The 16,635-nt window shown below is 41.0% G+C and overlaps 1 protein-coding gene across 1 annotated transcript; it reads right to left on the bottom strand.

The window, feature by feature from the left end:
- Positions 1–3,976: 3,976 nt before the first annotated feature.
- On the bottom strand, positions 3,977–6,654 carry LOC121320022 (potassium voltage-gated channel subfamily A member 1-like). The gene has a single exon (XM_041258133.1). The coding sequence runs from the start codon at positions 6,432–6,434 to the stop codon at positions 4,953–4,955; it is 1,482 nt and encodes a 493-aa protein (XP_041114067.1). The 5' UTR covers positions 6,435–6,654; the 3' UTR covers positions 3,977–4,952.
- Positions 6,655–16,635: the final 9,981 nt, after the last annotated feature.

Below are 16,635 nucleotides of genomic sequence, written 5' to 3'. Positions count from 1 at the left end.
CACAGAATGAATATGGCACCCTGTTAAGAGCAGTGGTCTTACCCACACACAGTGATGGATGATGGCATTGCAAACCTTTAAATCTCGAGGTAGGACTGGCAGGAAGGTATTGTAGTTTCAGCAACATAGGGTGAAAAAAAATCTGACAAGGCAAAAATAAAATACAGTGTGTGACTTCTTTAGATAGTTGTGTGTGCAAATTGCCCTATATAGAGAGAGAAGCAAAAAGAACCACTCAGAAAATCCCCAATAATCAGATCCTTAAAAATGTTCTTTAATTTGATGCTGTATATGGAGAAACGATAAGGTGACAGAACAAAGAATACAATTGCATAGATTGTAGACTATGCCTTCAACAACATATAGTACATATATAAATAGCAGACTTGTTTCAAATGTAGACACAATTAAAAAGTATTGTAAAATAAAGCATTAGGAACAAATGAGCAACTGACTTTCCTGAAAGCATAAGAGCCTGCAAAGTCCTTTTTTCATGAATACAGCAGTTACTCGTTCACTTTGAAATGCTGAAATGCTCTTGGTGTCCTGCGATGCACTGTGTAAAGCTGCTTGTGTTTCACTTCTTTATTTCTTTATTTTCTCTCTAAAATGAAACAATCTGTTCTGTAATTGGTACCAAAGAATTGAAAGCAAGCAGTTTAAAGGTTAACACTACAAGCATGTTGTACTTTATCTGTTTATTTTTTGTATTTATTTATTTAATATTTACCCATTAATGTCGAGGCCTCATTTACAAGGAAGTCCACAGAGGGGAATGCAATCAGAACTATATCTCTATGGTTGGAATATTGTTTTTGTTGTTTTCATACACAGGTTCAGGAAGAACAGTAGTGAATGTTATTTAAATTACGGAAAAAAAAAAAACATCTTAGGTTAAATATCATTGTTATATATTCTTTACGTTGCATCTGAAGCGCAAAAAAGCAATAACTGATATTTTAATGATTGTTTCGATATATATAATAGAAAAGTGCAAACTGTTTCTGAATCGTGGGTTGTAACCACTGAAGGTAAGTGCATATACAAACAACATAATAAGGATATAGTAACATTGTAAGGACACCTTTGAGGATAGTCAAATGTGTGCTAAACCTGCCAAGGCAAATTCACCCCATAATTTTTTTTTTTTGTGTACTTGTTATATTATTATTATTATTATTATTATTATTATTATTATTATTATTATTATTATTATTATTATTATTATAAATAGCAAAAAAAAAGGTTTCAAGGGGATATGATGCTGTATTCCCTGTACAAAAATGCAAGTAAAAACAGTTACCCCCCTGGAGAGCCGCTATCCAGCAGGTTTTCTAGGTGTCTTTACATCATCAGTGGCTAAAGATCTGGAACACCTGTTAATCTTGACTAATTAAGCCAGTAATTGGTTCAATGAAGTAACTGAGAGATTGGGTGAAACGAAAACCAGCAGCCGCAGTAGCTCTCCAGAACCAGGGTTGGAGACCCCTGCTCTACACAGTAGCCTGTCAGTGACCATTATAAGGTAGCCATTGAACTGTGTGCAATTTGAAATAATGACATTATTAGAAAAATATTTTTAAAAAAAAACTAAATAAATAAATAAAAGTTCAGTAGCACAGTATAAGCCTAAACATGAGTTGTTTCTACTTATGGAGTGACTAGTGTGTTAAAATGTACTGAGGGCAGTTTTTACTGTAACCCTAGTAATAACACCACTGTGTTAATTATACTGTACACCTGGTATTAGAGATGCACCTGTGTAGGCCACTGAGCCCAACAGAAATACAGAAATAAATAATAAGAACTCTTGACAAACACTGAAATACCATAACTAAATAAACACGTATTTAAAGCGATGCTCCCCAAGTAAAGTTGTGTAAACTTATTTGTTTAATTATTTCATTTATATATATTAGGTAAACACGTAATGCAACATAAAGCTTTCACTGGCACTAAAAAATATACATTCTTTTAATAATACATTTGCTGAAGGCGTCACATAGGCCATATTCATATATAAGTAAGTGTTTACAGTTTGTTAAAAAAAAAAAGACATTTTAGTGCTGGTTGCAGCAGGGAAAGCTTTTATTACGGATGCTGAGATGAAGTGATTGCAGGGGTTTTAAAAAGCAGTACAGGACACTAAATTACATTATTTCTAAAAGCTGTGCACACAACATTCAAGTGCTTCTTCAGGTATACCAAGACATTTTAGCTCAGGTAGTGCAATCGGTCACATCTTTTGCAAAACGGATTGACCAGAACCACATGCCTATACTACACTGGATTATTAGTATTAATATAATTATTCATTGTTCCCAGTGTCTCATAACCCACTGTAAAGATTGTATATAAATATGTTACAACATTCTGTCTTAACTATCCCCACTCCGGTTTCAGCAAACTCCAAGCCAAAACACTGCATGCAGCTCTCTTCTTATTCAAATGCAGAATAACCAGTCCATTGGCTAACTTAATGTGCAATTACCCAATAACTTAATGAATCTAGTTGCCAAAGTGAACATAATTGCCAGAGGCTATATCTATATTTGTCAAATAAGTCCCACAGCATCAGATCGGTTATTGCAGATTGTATGGAGTGCAGCATTCAAGTCACTAAAGGGAAAGTTTTGTTTTTTTTCTACTTCAAAATTTGTTTTCTGACGTGGAAAGGTCGGGGACAACCAAGTTATGGATCGTTAAATCATTTCCAAATGATGAAGTTAATGCCCTGTTGCCTGCTATGCAGTATTTATAGGCAGTTCAAATGTTCCATGCTCCGTGTCAAATAATCTTCATTCAGCAGGGTCAAAAGTCCATACAGTCACAACTTTGAATCAAGTCATTCTCTAAAACTCTCAGCTCTTGTTTGTGCATAGCTGTGTGAATATGAATGCTTGTTGGTTTAAGTTCCTTCCTTAAGTTTAAAGTTTTGGGTAAACCAAGGGATCAATTTAAAAAAAATAAAATAATAGAAACAGGAAAACCACGTGGATATCTTTGCTGTGCACCACCTGGGATCAGTTGTACCACTTGACCACCCTTTTTATTTTTCTTTTACCATGCTGAGGTAGACATCCAAAGGCTTGTTATGGTAGAATGCAAATTAAAATGGTGGGTCATGAAAAAAGGAACACGTTTTTCACGTTTTAGTGAGCGGTATTTACATGGTATAGTGGGGATGTGAGCTGGCAGACTGCAGCGAGCTAAATATTTGAAGTTCTTATTGGTTTTTCCATATTTCCAATATCAAACCATTTACTGTCCAGGTGTTTTTATAATTCAACTTCATGGCTGCTTTGTTTTTCTAGGCCTACTTGAAGATTCCAAGACGAGCTTGGGTGTGTGTTTTCAGAACCGTTAAGTGAATGTACAACAACAGAATGGTGACACATACTGTAGTGCATCACAGGCAAACAAAACTGCACCTGTTTAACTTTTGTACATGGAGGCACTTTCAACGATCCAGTGGAGGAGTGGGTCAAAGGCACTAGCAACTAACTAAAATCATTTTTCTGATTTTCAGAAATAATTATTCAGGAAACTCAAATCTTCTTATCTTCAGTAATAAAAAAGGTAAAACCAGTTGCAATGTGGATGCATCACTTAATTAATAGTTTTAACTTTGCACATTCTGAGACTGCTCATGCACAGCACCACTGAAAATGTTTTTTTTTTTTTTTTTTTTTTCCTTTCACCAGATAGTGCTAACTATAGTTATATCTTGATAATATTCATTTTTAAAATCTGTAATCCCTTGAAGGAAATTGGTTATGTTCAGTCACAGTTCAGGCAAATTCAGGATAAACCTACTCATTTTCCCTGAAACTAGACAGTAAACCCATCAGATCTGTCAAAAGTCCTTCTGTTACAACAAACGGTTTAATACTGACGTCATGCATTACATATACTGAGATACACAGTACCTTAGTCAATATTTTAGCATGCTATGATCTCCAAAAGTTCTTGAAAGATTTAACATTCAGTACTTAAATACATTAAATTATTAATAACTTAAATAATAAATAACTAGTGCACTTTTGGTGAAAGCAAATGAGAAATAAAAATAAATAAATAAAATAAACTGAGTAAAGTCGGGAACAAATGAAAACCTATTTCCCATTCTATGAGGTAATGTTTCACGCATGCCAATATTAAAATGAAGACTTTCAGAACATGCTTATATTTAACCAGTTCCATTGTGCTGCCTTGCATCTAAACGGGTACCGTATAGTAGGCCTACCCATTGTGTAAGATTTGAGTTACAGCATCCGCAAAAAAATAGCAGCATTGCAGATGTTTTGAGTTGAAGATGGGTAGTTCTTACATCATAAATCTGCAACAAGAGACAGGTCAGGATTTTTTTTTTCTTCCTTTAAATAAGGTGCTTTGCTTGTCTGTAGATCTCAAGTAATTACATCACCTATCACTGGGGAATACTTAGTAGATCGATAACTGCAGATGCTTGCATGTTCCAGCAGAACTGAAAAATCTGATGCACATTCTTGGATGCACTGTGCAACTTTGCTGAAATGTACTGTAATCCATGCATAACTTTTTTTTTTTTCTTTCTTTAAAAAAAAAATATAATCACGTTTGTTGCACAAATAAATGGAAGTCCCTGTTAAGAGTTGTACAACATCTTATAATAACCCTAGTTAAAAGATGTTTCCTTTGTTTACTTGAAGAATCCCATTTAAAAATAAATGTAAATATTACTCTTTCACGTATCCTGAAAGCTTGTTTTTTGTTTGTTTTAGTTTTTTGTTTTTTTGTGGGTTTTTTTGTTTGTTTTTTTTTTTTAATCGTTGACCATAACAATCGCATTGCAACAATGCATTGACGAGGTAAATGAAGCATTCAAAGATGAGTACAATATCTACAAAGAGCAACAATGTCACTTGACTCTCCAGCTGCGAGTGTTTTTTTTTTGTTGTTTGTTTGTTTTGTTAAACATCAGTCAGCAGCTTGTTTTTATTAACACAGTTTTGGTTGGCTACAGTGCAGTTGCCAGTTCTGAGGTTTGCATCTCTTAAATTGTCTATACTGTTGTTCATGTCCTCCTCAATTTCCATATACTCAGACTTGCTGATGGCGGATGAACTGCGACGACTTGAATTACTGTCAGAAGCTAAGTTGGGGGTACTAACACGCAGTAACTGAGCCTGCTCTACCCCTTCAGTCTCTCTGTGATAGAAGTAATTAAAGTTGGATACGATCACAGGTACGGGTAAAGCAATCGTCAACACTCCAGCAATGGCACACAATGATCCCACGATTTTACCCCCAATAGTTACTGGGTACATGTCCCCATAGCCAACAGTGGTCATGGAAACCACAGCCCACCAGAACGCTTCTGGGATGCTGGAAAAATAAGACTCTTTCTCTTCGGCTTCAGCAAAGTACACTGCGCTGGAGAACAGGATAACACCAATGAAAAGGAAGAAAATCAACAGCCCCAGTTCTCGCATACTGGCTTTGAGGGTCTGTCCCAAAATCTGCAGCCCCTTGGAGTGTCTGGACAGCTTAAAGATTCGGAAAACCCTGACCAGACGAATGACCCTGAGAATGGCCAGTGATGTCGCCTGTTCTCCCTTCTGTTCTTTACCATCCTCTTCTTCTGCCAGCTCAGTGCCCAGCGTAATGAAATAGGGGATAATGGCCACAATGTCAATAAAGTTCATAATGTCCTTAAAGAATTCTGCTTTGCTGGGGCAAGCGAAAAACCTGACAATCAACTCAAAAGAGAACCAGATTATGCAGAGCGTCTCCACGATGAAGAAAGGGTCGGTAAAGATATTTGGTTTGTAATAGTATGTCATATTCCCCACAGTGTGCATCCTGCCCGCAGGGTCTTCTTTTAGGTCAGGTAGGGTTTCCAAACAGAATATGACGATTGAAATCAGAATTACCATAACAGATACTATAGCGATTCCCCTGGCTGGACCTGAGCTTTCAGGGTGTTCAAACAAAAGCCAGATTTGGCGTTGGAATTCTTTCTCCGGCAAAGGGCGCTCTTCCTCTTTGACAAAACCCTCATCCTCGCGAAATTTTTCCATAGCCTCCTCACCGAGCTCGTAAAACTTGATCTCTTCTGTAAACATATCCAAAGGTAGATTCACAGGCCTTCTCAATCGTCCTCCCGATTGGTAATAGTAGAGGATGGCATCGAAACTGGGACGGTTTCTGTCAAAGAAATACTCATTTCTCAGGGGATCAAAGTACTGCATCCTTTTCTTGGGGTTGCCCAGTAACGTGTTGGGGAACTGGGCTAGCGTCTTAAGCTGAGTTTCAAAACGCAGCCCGGCTATGTTGATGACCACTCTCTCGCAGCACTCGTGGTCATCGAGATCAGGATGGTGATAGCTGTCTTGAGGGTGCCCGGGCAAGGCTGACGTCTCATCCATGTTATCACCTGCTACCACTGTCATCTCTTCTGTTGAATTGGTAACACTGCAGAATTTTGTTTAGCTGAGCTAAATAAGGTTTTATGTATTCCAGCTTTTGTTTTGTTTTGATTTTTTTATTTTTTTTGGTCAGCCCGGGGCTAGTTTGCTTTGCTAGTGCGGTGCCTCAGCGTTTCTCCCTGACTCGACCATCACTTTACTGCTGCTGCTGTTGTCACACAGTTTGAGATTAAAAAAAAAAAAAAAAAAAAAAAAAAAAAAAAAAAAAAGGGATCCAAGAGAAGAGACGTTTGCCAGCTCAGCAATTTCCACTGCTTCTTTTTTATGCTGTCAACCTAGGGTGGCCAGAGCGAAAGCAGTACAGTAGCTGGATGCTGCAGAATACAAAATGCCAGAAAAGAAAACATTTAACAGTACGAGTACAAAACGCAAACCGCCTGCAGAAAAGAGCCGTGTTTTGTTTTCTTTGACTACACTGCATTCAGTTTCAGTAGCCCACCCACACTCCCTTTACACAAATTCTGCATACGCAAAGATTTTTTTTTAGTCAAATAGCTGCTTCAGCGTCAGAGGCTCGGGAGTAGCAATAGAGCTTATGAGAGCGAGTGTCATCTGCAGAATTGTACAGCAAAACAGATTTATGCTTAAAAATGGCCCTTACCTGTGGTCAATCTGTGGAGGAATGTGTCCACTCGGCGAGCACCGAAATCCAAAGCTATAACTTTACCCTCCGAGCGCTGTTTTGATATGGCTATCACGTTACAGTCCGTTGTCTATGAGGTCTACTGAAATATTAATAGACTATATTGTGTGAGTATACATCGACGGAATTTACATGTCTTTAGTTTCTAACGTTGATCGGTGCGCCCAATCCTTCGTAGAACTGGTAAAAAAAACTGTAGGGTCATGCCTCTATCCAAGCCATAGGAAAGCATATTCAGCGATAAGAAAGAAATAAAACAAACTAATCCAGAGGATCTATTGACTGCAGACCAGCTGCACTATTGTAGTATAATGTCCTTATACAGCAGGAGAAATGATGATGGTGCGAATGGTGAGGCTGAATACATTAAGGGGCAATAAGCGAACTCTACCCATTTGTTGACGTTGCAGTATCAGCAGAAATTGGAGATCCTTTTTCCTATTTGGTGCAGATTGATACGATACGGGCGTCCCCAGGAACAGCAGCACCCCGACATGAGCTGTAGGTCAAGTGTGAAGGAAAGAAAGATAGAAACACAATGGAAAGAAAACAAAACGCCTTTGTAATGTTAAAACCTAGTGCATGATTTCGAGAGAGATGGAGAGAGGGGAGTGAGTGTCTCTCTCCTCCTCTCAGAGGGGAGTCAGTGAGAGAGAGGAGGGGTGGGTGGTGAGGGGGGGGGGGGGGGGGGGGGGGGGGGGGTTAGACGCAATGCAGAACGCCAACGTCTGTACTAAGATTCTCTGGATTGGTGCCGGAAGGAGATGTGGAGTCTATATTTCTGTTGTATCGTATCGTCTTCCGTCACGAAGATTATGAATAAATATAATTAGGGCCGTATGACTACATAAGTTTTGACAGAAGGAGTAAAACGTAATCCTCGTGGAGCCCTACGGTTATGCAGGCAGCTGGCAAAAAAAAAAAAAAAAAAAAGAAATAAAGAGAGAGGTGTGGGGGGGGTTGGGGAGGGGGCTCTTTACAGTACTTATTCAAGCCAAAGCACCGCAGTGCTCCAAAGCACTTAGCTCTTATTTCAGCCCACTGCAAACAACTGCCTTTTCACTGCTGTTGCGTATGAGATAAATAGCATTTTTGTTTGTTTGTTTGTTTGTAGGGTTTTTTTTTTTTTTTTTTTTTTTTTTTTGGAGGTGGGGAGTTCATTCCTGTATTCGTTGTATTTATTTAACACTACGTGACGGTGTTCACATGCCAAATGAAAAATACAAACAAACAAACAAACAACAACAACACCACCACCGTTCTATATGACAAGAGTGGGGGTGGGGGGGGGGGGCTGACGTCATCGCACCTGCTATAAGTAAAACTTACAGTTTCTTGACTACCCAGGAGGCAAGACGGTTCTTCTTGATTTAGAAACAATTGCATAGTCACCGCCTACGTCCATAATATTAATAATAAACTATTATTATTATAATAAGTGTAGTCTACAATATTAATATTGCAGTCTACGTAGGGTGTCATCATTGAACACTGGGTTACCGCTACAGTACTGCAATTTGTTCAATACTGTAAGAGATTCACGAGATTTGTAGGCAAAGAGGGTACAGACAAATAGGGAGTGGGAGCGGTACGGGACAATACTCACTGGTACCTGGCATTCTGTCATAGACAAGACATCGATTTCCACCGACAAATGAGGATCAGAAACTTTGCATATGTGACATCAGACAACCTGCACTTATAGGATGTGACTTTTTATGGTGGGCTGTATTGTAATCCAAAAGACTAGACCTGAATTTGCATGTATTAGTATCAGGCGCTGAGCAGCTTATGCAGTTGAAAAAGTACAAGAAGGATACCAGTGTAGGGCCAGAAAGTGGTACATTGTCAGAATGTGGTAGGTGTACCAAAATATGACCCATGTAAGGTCAGAAAATTGCACACTGTCAAAAAGTGGTACTTTTGTATTTCAAGTCTTTTAATGTATGTGCCAGTTTATGTACTAGTTATTTTTATTTCATTTCCCAATATATACACTGAAAGCGGTATAGCCTACAGTACAATGTGAAGCAAGAAAGTCTTGCATAGGCTACTAATGTATGCTTGCTTTAAATATATACATTTTAGAGCCATTTGTTGTTTTCATAAGTTGCTCAGGACCTGCTGTTACAATATGTACAGTTGACCCTGGCTCTAATGGTATAAGAGTGTCATTTAGTGTGATGACGTGCCATTTGTTTTTCATCTGGGAAGTCCAGTGGGGATATTTCCTGACTCACCCTCACATGAGATTATGTCATAAAGGTAACTGAGGTGAGTCATTGAAATTTGACACCAAATCAATTACCCTCCTTGACTTTTTCAGGATCCTTTACTTTGTGAAGTCTAATCAACATGCTGACTGCCCGTTGAACTTCACTGTAGTCCAAAATACCAAAACTATACGAAAACACTTATACAATATTTTCATTACACACATTCATAACACCATAAAGCCAGAGACAGTATCAGTTATGAGAATTATTGTAATTGCTCAAGAGTATAGTGCTAATATTGGTGTATGAAATGCATAACAAAAAGGAAAAATATACAGAATAATACAATGTTTGCACAATTACAGTATATTGTACTGCTTCCCTATGATAAAACAAACAAACAAACAAACAAAAACCCCTTGTGGAATGGACTCCACTTTGGAATTGCTGGGAACTACCTACTACGTCAGTTTGCAAGAAATAGGCTTAGGGAGTCTCCTCATTGGAATAAAAAGAACTTGCCACAAATAGATAAAAAGCAATTACCATTATTTAAAATTAAAAATAAATACAGAAATTGTAATTTTTTTGGCAGATCTTAAGTTTGTTTTTTTCCCCCCTGGATTTGACATTTAAACAGCATTGGGTTCAATACACTCAGCACATTGCATTTATAAAATGCAGTTACTTTTCAGTATAATAAGTAAAATAAATAAACAATAAAAATAAACACCTTTGTTGATACCATCCAAGACATGCAGGGATGGTGGGCAAAACAGTCAAGAAAAATGGCATGCAAGCAGGGGTGCTGGAACTAGGGGTGCTGGGGAATAGATTCCTGTTCATATTTCTTGACACATTTTAGACTTTGTTTTATGTATTTTCTTTTAAAAAAGTGGTTTGCAGCAATGTTTGCATGTGTGCACCTCTTCTTTGAACAGTTACTTCTTGCACTAGTATGCCTTGGCTGCTTGTACGATTAGCTTGATTCTTCTACCTACTGTAACTCTCATTCTCTTTGGCCGTCTACTTCTTTCAAGCATTTCAGTTGAATTATTGTGATTATTGCTCTGAATGTGGATATTGGTGTTCAATAGAGGTCTGACTGTTCTATAGCTATGTCCTTTGTTGTAGTTTTGCTACTAGTGATTTTCTCAAACGTGAACCCCTTCCCTTGTCTTGACCATCATCTGCTGTGTTGCCAAAACTTTCTTCAACAGTTGTTGGAAATAATTACCTCTTTTTCTGGCTATGACTTTGTAATGCAGCTTAATTATGGTTAAAGTTAGCAAATATATATATATTATATATATATATATTATATATATTAGTATATATATATATATATATATATTTTTTTTTTTTTTTCCAATAGTTCTATTATATTTTCTTTTAAAGAAAATATATTTCTTTGGTCAGGAACAAACTTGTTTATAAATTATTAATTTCAATGCACGTCTGACAAACAAAAAAAAAAAACTTTAAAACCATAAACGGTATATTAATCATTAATGACCCACTACAATGATTGTATTTAACATGTTGTCTAGAATTATATTAAGTGTAGGTGCCTATACGTTTGATATGCCAACAGACGCTTTGTATAATATATATATATATATATATATATATATCTATATATATCTATAGATATATAGAGAGAGAGAGAGAGAGAGAGAGAGAGAGAGAGAGAGAGAGAGAGAGAGAGAGAGAGAGAGAGAGAGAGACCTGTCCAATACGGTTATTACAAACTGCTTGCGTGTGTAGGGTTAAATTTAGGTAGGTTGTTCTCAGATAACTTGTTGGGATTACAGAAGGCCTTGCATGCCAGTTTGGGGATCAGTTAAAGGACGTCCAGCTGTAATAGCACCACTTTTATATGCAGTCAGACCTGCCCATAACAGAAACTCAAAGAATAATCTAACCATAGACCTTGAACAAAGATGGCCATTATTTACAGGTGATTCCTCCCGCCCCCTTTAAAAAGTCTGTGTCTGACCTTTCACACCAGGCATTAACTACATGTGCACTTACACATAATTGCAATGTTATTATGCATAGTTACTATGTACTTAACATGTAAATCTATTTGCACGGTATATGCAAGTGCACAATTGTATCAGAAAAGAGTTAGAATCAGGGTTAGGTTAAGAGTTAGGGTTAAGTATATCATGCAAAAAAAATGTACACGTAAAGTACATTGTAACTACCATCATAAAAGGTACCATTTACAAGTTGTTAAATCCACCACACACCAAGAAAATCCCTTTTCCTCAAGAACCTTTTGGACAGAGACTAATCTGACCTAAATTATTAAAATTACTTTTCGAATCAAAAAAAGGAAAAGAATACAACAACATTAGTTAATTTAAAATTATATAATTTGCAACTTGAATTATGAACCCATCAATGAATGGACTGAACATACAACAGACGACTGACCATATCATATGTTGATAATGTCAAACGTTTTTTACTTCACCCAAACTTTGATCTTACATATCCGTTTTATTTTGTGAGTTGTACAATGACTGTCGCGAAATGTGGTCTGTTTATACAGGTTTCCAGTGGTAGAAAGTCTTCTGCATGTCTTGTTGGACTGAGCTGATAATGTGTTCAGAACGTCATGGGAACAAAACATTAGAAAAAGCAATGCATTACCCTTGTGTTGTATAATGGTCAGGTTATCTGCTAATGTTAGCTGGGATACTATAATACTCTGCTTCTCGCTCACTGTTATAATTATACCTGCAACCCACTTACCCTCTTCCCAAATTTTGCAGTGAATATTTAGAAACAAGATGTACTGTATTGCTAGATACTATAGGAACGACTGCTTGCAGCAGTCATAATATTTCAGAGGTTCACTAGTTGTCACTAATAAGACAGCCTTCATTTCTGGCTCTGAAGGCTGTAATATTAGTTTTGACCAGACCATGATTCATGAAGAAAACAAAAAATGAAAATGTGTCATGTCAATGTCAAAGCCATTATTGGTTCATGTCTCAGTCTCCCCATCTCAAATCAAAAATCAAACTAGACACTGCAAAGCATACATACCTCATGCAGCAGCTAAAGCCCTCTTCAGAAAGATTACCAATGTTGATGTGCACTGTAGTTTTGCAGCTTACCTAGTTGTCTATACTAGGCTGTCTTATCTAAAATGAATTATAAATGCAACTTTATGTCTACCAGGTGTGTCAAACAAGAAAATAATCAGTCAAGCGAGGGACAGTCCGTATACGCAAGTGTGTGTTGCATATCACATGTCTATCGACTTTTTTGTCTAACCTCTTAAGATAGATGGAGAGAGGAATGTTTTTAATGTAGGATTGATATTAGAAGCCTAATGGTTCCCTTAAGCAAAGTGTTGTACCTAATCCAATCAGAGAGCACACTGATGTTGCCTTATTGACAGTTGCTGTCTGGATTGATGATCTTGCTTGCTGCAGCTGCACTAGAGTTGCTGAGTCAAGCAGTGAATGGAGTTGAGGCAGATTGCAGGGAGATGCTGTACAGCAGGTAGGAGGAGCTAGAGAACATGTGACCTTCAGAGAAACAGACTGCATGGCAGCCACACCCATCAGACCATTACTGTGTTCAAAACCATTAACCACATGAAGTACTTAAAGAGGCTTGGGGGATTTTTTTTTTCCGACAGCTTTTCTGTTTCATTGCTGAATACATGCCAGGGATGAAATAAATGAAACAAATCATATTAAACTTGGCAGACCATGGTAATCTAGGTAAATTCTTAGTAAAACCATGGGAAAACCGCAAAAATACTCTGTAAAAATATTGTGGTAAACTTTTATAAGGGACGTAGCGTACTTTACTAAAAATACAGTGAGTTATATAAATGTGCTCTGTATGCCTAAACACAGAGTTCTGTGGCTGTTAGATTACATTACAAGGCACCTGCAGCATTTCTGAAATATGTGTACATGAAATCAATATGAAATCCCAAAGTGACACAGAAGGTTACAATTGAGCTGCAGCTGTTGACGGAACTGTGGTTGAAGTCACACCTCCTGTGAAAAAGAAAAAATCTTTGGGTTAAAAGTCAGCTATTTCATCATTATCAGTGTTCGAAGTCCTTATTGGAGCACCTGAAATATTACTTAAAATAACTTAATATTTCCAATAATCTACAGTTGAAATCATGATGTGGCCCATGTCTTAATATTAATACATGGGCTATGTAGCTATTTGAATCTTTTATCTGAGCTACAAATCTACCTCCTGACCCGGAAGGGTGCTAAGTAAGGTTGGTGGCACACCTTCACAGGGATGGGCCGACTCGATGGTGGGACGGAAACGGAAGTCGGCCATCTTGGGGAAAGGGCTGAGCTGTAAGACTGCTGAATGACTCTACTGTGATTAGCTGTGTTGCGTGACCCGATTGAATAGAGCGTGGCGCCGCAATGATCACAGGGAGGAGTTTAGCGTACAAAGGGGACGCAGCTACATGAGTACAGCCCCTTATGCTGAAAAGTAATCCACCAGGACTTTCCCCGGTTAGCACCTGCACTGCCACAGTACAGCCACCAGGACTTTCCCTGGGAGTGCCTGCACTGCCACAGCACAGCCACCAGGACTTTCCCTGGGAGTGCCTGCACTGCCACAGCACAGCCATCAGGACTTTCACTGGAAATGCCTGCACTGCAACAGTACAGCCACCAGGATTTTCCATGGGAACGTCTGCACTACCATAGCACAGCCACCAGGATTTTCCCTGGGAGAACCTGCACTGAAACAGCACAGCCACAATGACTTTCCCTGTGAGCACCTGCACTGCCACAATACAGCCACCAGGACTTTCCCTGGGAGCGCCTGCACTGCCACAGCACAGCCACCAGGACTTTCCCTGGGAAAGCTTGCACTGCAACAGTACAGCCACCAAGACTTTCCATGGGAGAACCTGCAATGCAACAGCACAGCCACAAGGACTTTCCCTGGGAATGCCTGCACTGCAACAGTACAGCCACCAGGATTTTCCATGGGAATGTCTGCACTGCCATAGCACAACCGCCAGGATTTTCCCTGGGAATGCCTGCACTGCCACAGCACAGCCACCAGGACTTTCCCTGGGAATGCCTGCACTACCACAGCACAGCCACCAGGATTTTCCATGGGAATGTCTGCACTGCCACAGCACAGCCACCAGGACTTTCCCTGGGAATGCCTGCACTGCCATAGCACAGCCACCAGGATTTTCCTTGGGAGAACCTGCACTGCAACAGCACAGCCACCTGGAATTTTCCTGGCAATGCCTGCACTGCCACAGAAAAGCCACCAGGACTTTCCCTGGGAGCGCCTGCACTGCCACAGCACAGCCACCAGGACTTTCCTTGGGAGCACCTGCACTGAAACAGCAGAGCCACCAGGACTTTCCCTGGGAGTGCCTGCACTGCCACAGCACAGCCACCAGGACTTTCCCTGGGAGCGCCTGCACTGCCACAGCACAGCCACCAGGACTTTCCCTGGGAGCGCCTGCACTGCCACAGCACAGCCACCAGGATTTTCCCTTGGAATGCCTGCACTGCAACAGTGCAGCCACCAGGATTTTCCATGGGAGCACCTGCACTGAAACAGCACAGCCACCAGGAGGGAATGCCTGCACTGCAACAGCACAGCCACCAGGACTTTCCCTGGGAATGCCTGCACTGCCACAGCACAGCCACCAGGACTTTCCCTGGGAATGCCTGCACTGCAACAGTACAGCCACCAGGATTTTCCATGGGAACGCCTGCACTACCATAGCACAGCCACCAGGATTTTCCCTGGGAGAACCTGCACTGAAACAGCACAGCCACAAGGACTTTCCCTGCACCTGCACTGCCACAGCACAGCCACCAGGACTTTCCCTGGGAGCCCTGCACTGCCACAGCACAGCCACCAGGACTTTCCCTGGGAAAGCCTGCACTGCAACAGTACAGCCACCAGGACTTTCCATGGGAGAACCTGCACTGCAACAGCACAGCCACCAGGACTTTCCCTGGGAATGCCTGCACTGCAACAGTACAGCCACCAGGATTTTCCATGGGAATGTCTGCACTGCCATAGCACAACCGCCAGGATTTTCCCTGGGAATGCCTGCACTGCCACAGCACAGCCACCAGGACTTTCCCTGGGAATGCCTGCACTGACAGCACAGCCACCAGGATTTTCCATGGGAATGTCTGCACTGCCACCACAGCCACCAGGATTTTCCCTGGGAATGCCTGCACTGCCACAGCACAGCCACCAGGATTTTCCATGGGAGAACCTGCACTGCAACAGCACAGCCACCAGGACTTTCCCTGGGAATGCCTGCACTGCCACAGCACAGCCACCAGGACTTTCCCTGGGAGCGCCTGCACTGCCACAGCACAGCCACCAGGACTTTCCCTGGGAGCACCTGCACTGAAACAGCACAGCCACCAGGACTTTCCCTGGGAGCACCTGCACTGCCACAGCACAGCCACCAGGACTTTCCCTGGGAGCGCCTGCACTGCCACAGCACAGCCACCAGGACTTTCCCTGGGAGCGCCTGCACTGCCACAGCACAGCCACCAGGATTTTCCCTTGGAATGCCTGCACTGCAACAGTGCAGCCACCAGGATTTTCCATGGGAGCACCTGCACTGAAACAGCACAGCTACCTGGAGTTTCCCTGGGAATGCCTGCACTGCAACAGTACAGCCACCAGGATTTTCCATGGGAGCACCTGCACTGAAACAGCACAGCTACCTCGAGTTTCCCTGGGAATGCCTGCACTGCAACAGTACAGCCACCAGGATTTTCCATGGGAATGCCTGCACTGAAACAGTACAGCCACCAGGATTTTCCATGGGAATGTCTGTACTGCCATAGCATAGCCACCAGGATTTTCCCTGGGAGCACCTGCACTGCAACAGCACAGCTACCTGGAGTTTCCCTGGGAATGCCTGCACTGAAACAGTACAGCCACCAGGATTTTCCATGGGAATATCTCCACTGCCATAGCACAGCCACCAGGATTTTCCCTGGGAGCGCCTGCACTGCAACAGAACAGCCACCAGGACTTTCCCTGGGAGCGCCTGCACTGCAACAGCACAGCCACCAGGATTTTCCCTGGGAGCGCCTGCACTGCCACAGCACAGCCACCAGGACTTTCCCTGGGAATGCCTGCACTGCAACAGTACAGCCACCAGGATTTTCCATGGGAGCACCTGCACTGCAACAGCACAGCTACCTTCCCTGGGAGCACCTGCACTGCCATAGCACAGCCACCAGGATTTTCCTTGGGAGAACCTGCACTGCAACAGCACAGCCACCTGGAATTT

The sequence above is a fragment of the Polyodon spathula genome, chromosome 8, assembly GCF_017654505.1.
Source record: "Polyodon spathula isolate WHYD16114869_AA chromosome 8, ASM1765450v1, whole genome shotgun sequence".
Classification (NCBI taxonomy): Eukaryota; Metazoa; Chordata; class Actinopteri; order Acipenseriformes; family Polyodontidae; genus Polyodon; species Polyodon spathula.
This window is presented reverse-complemented; position numbering and strand designations above follow the sequence as displayed.

Excerpts from the sequence above, each read along its gene's own strand:
- LOC121320022 (XM_041258133.1), bottom strand. The coding sequence starts at position 6,434 with ATGACAGTGGTAGCAGGTGATAACATGGATGAGACGTCAGCCTTGCCC.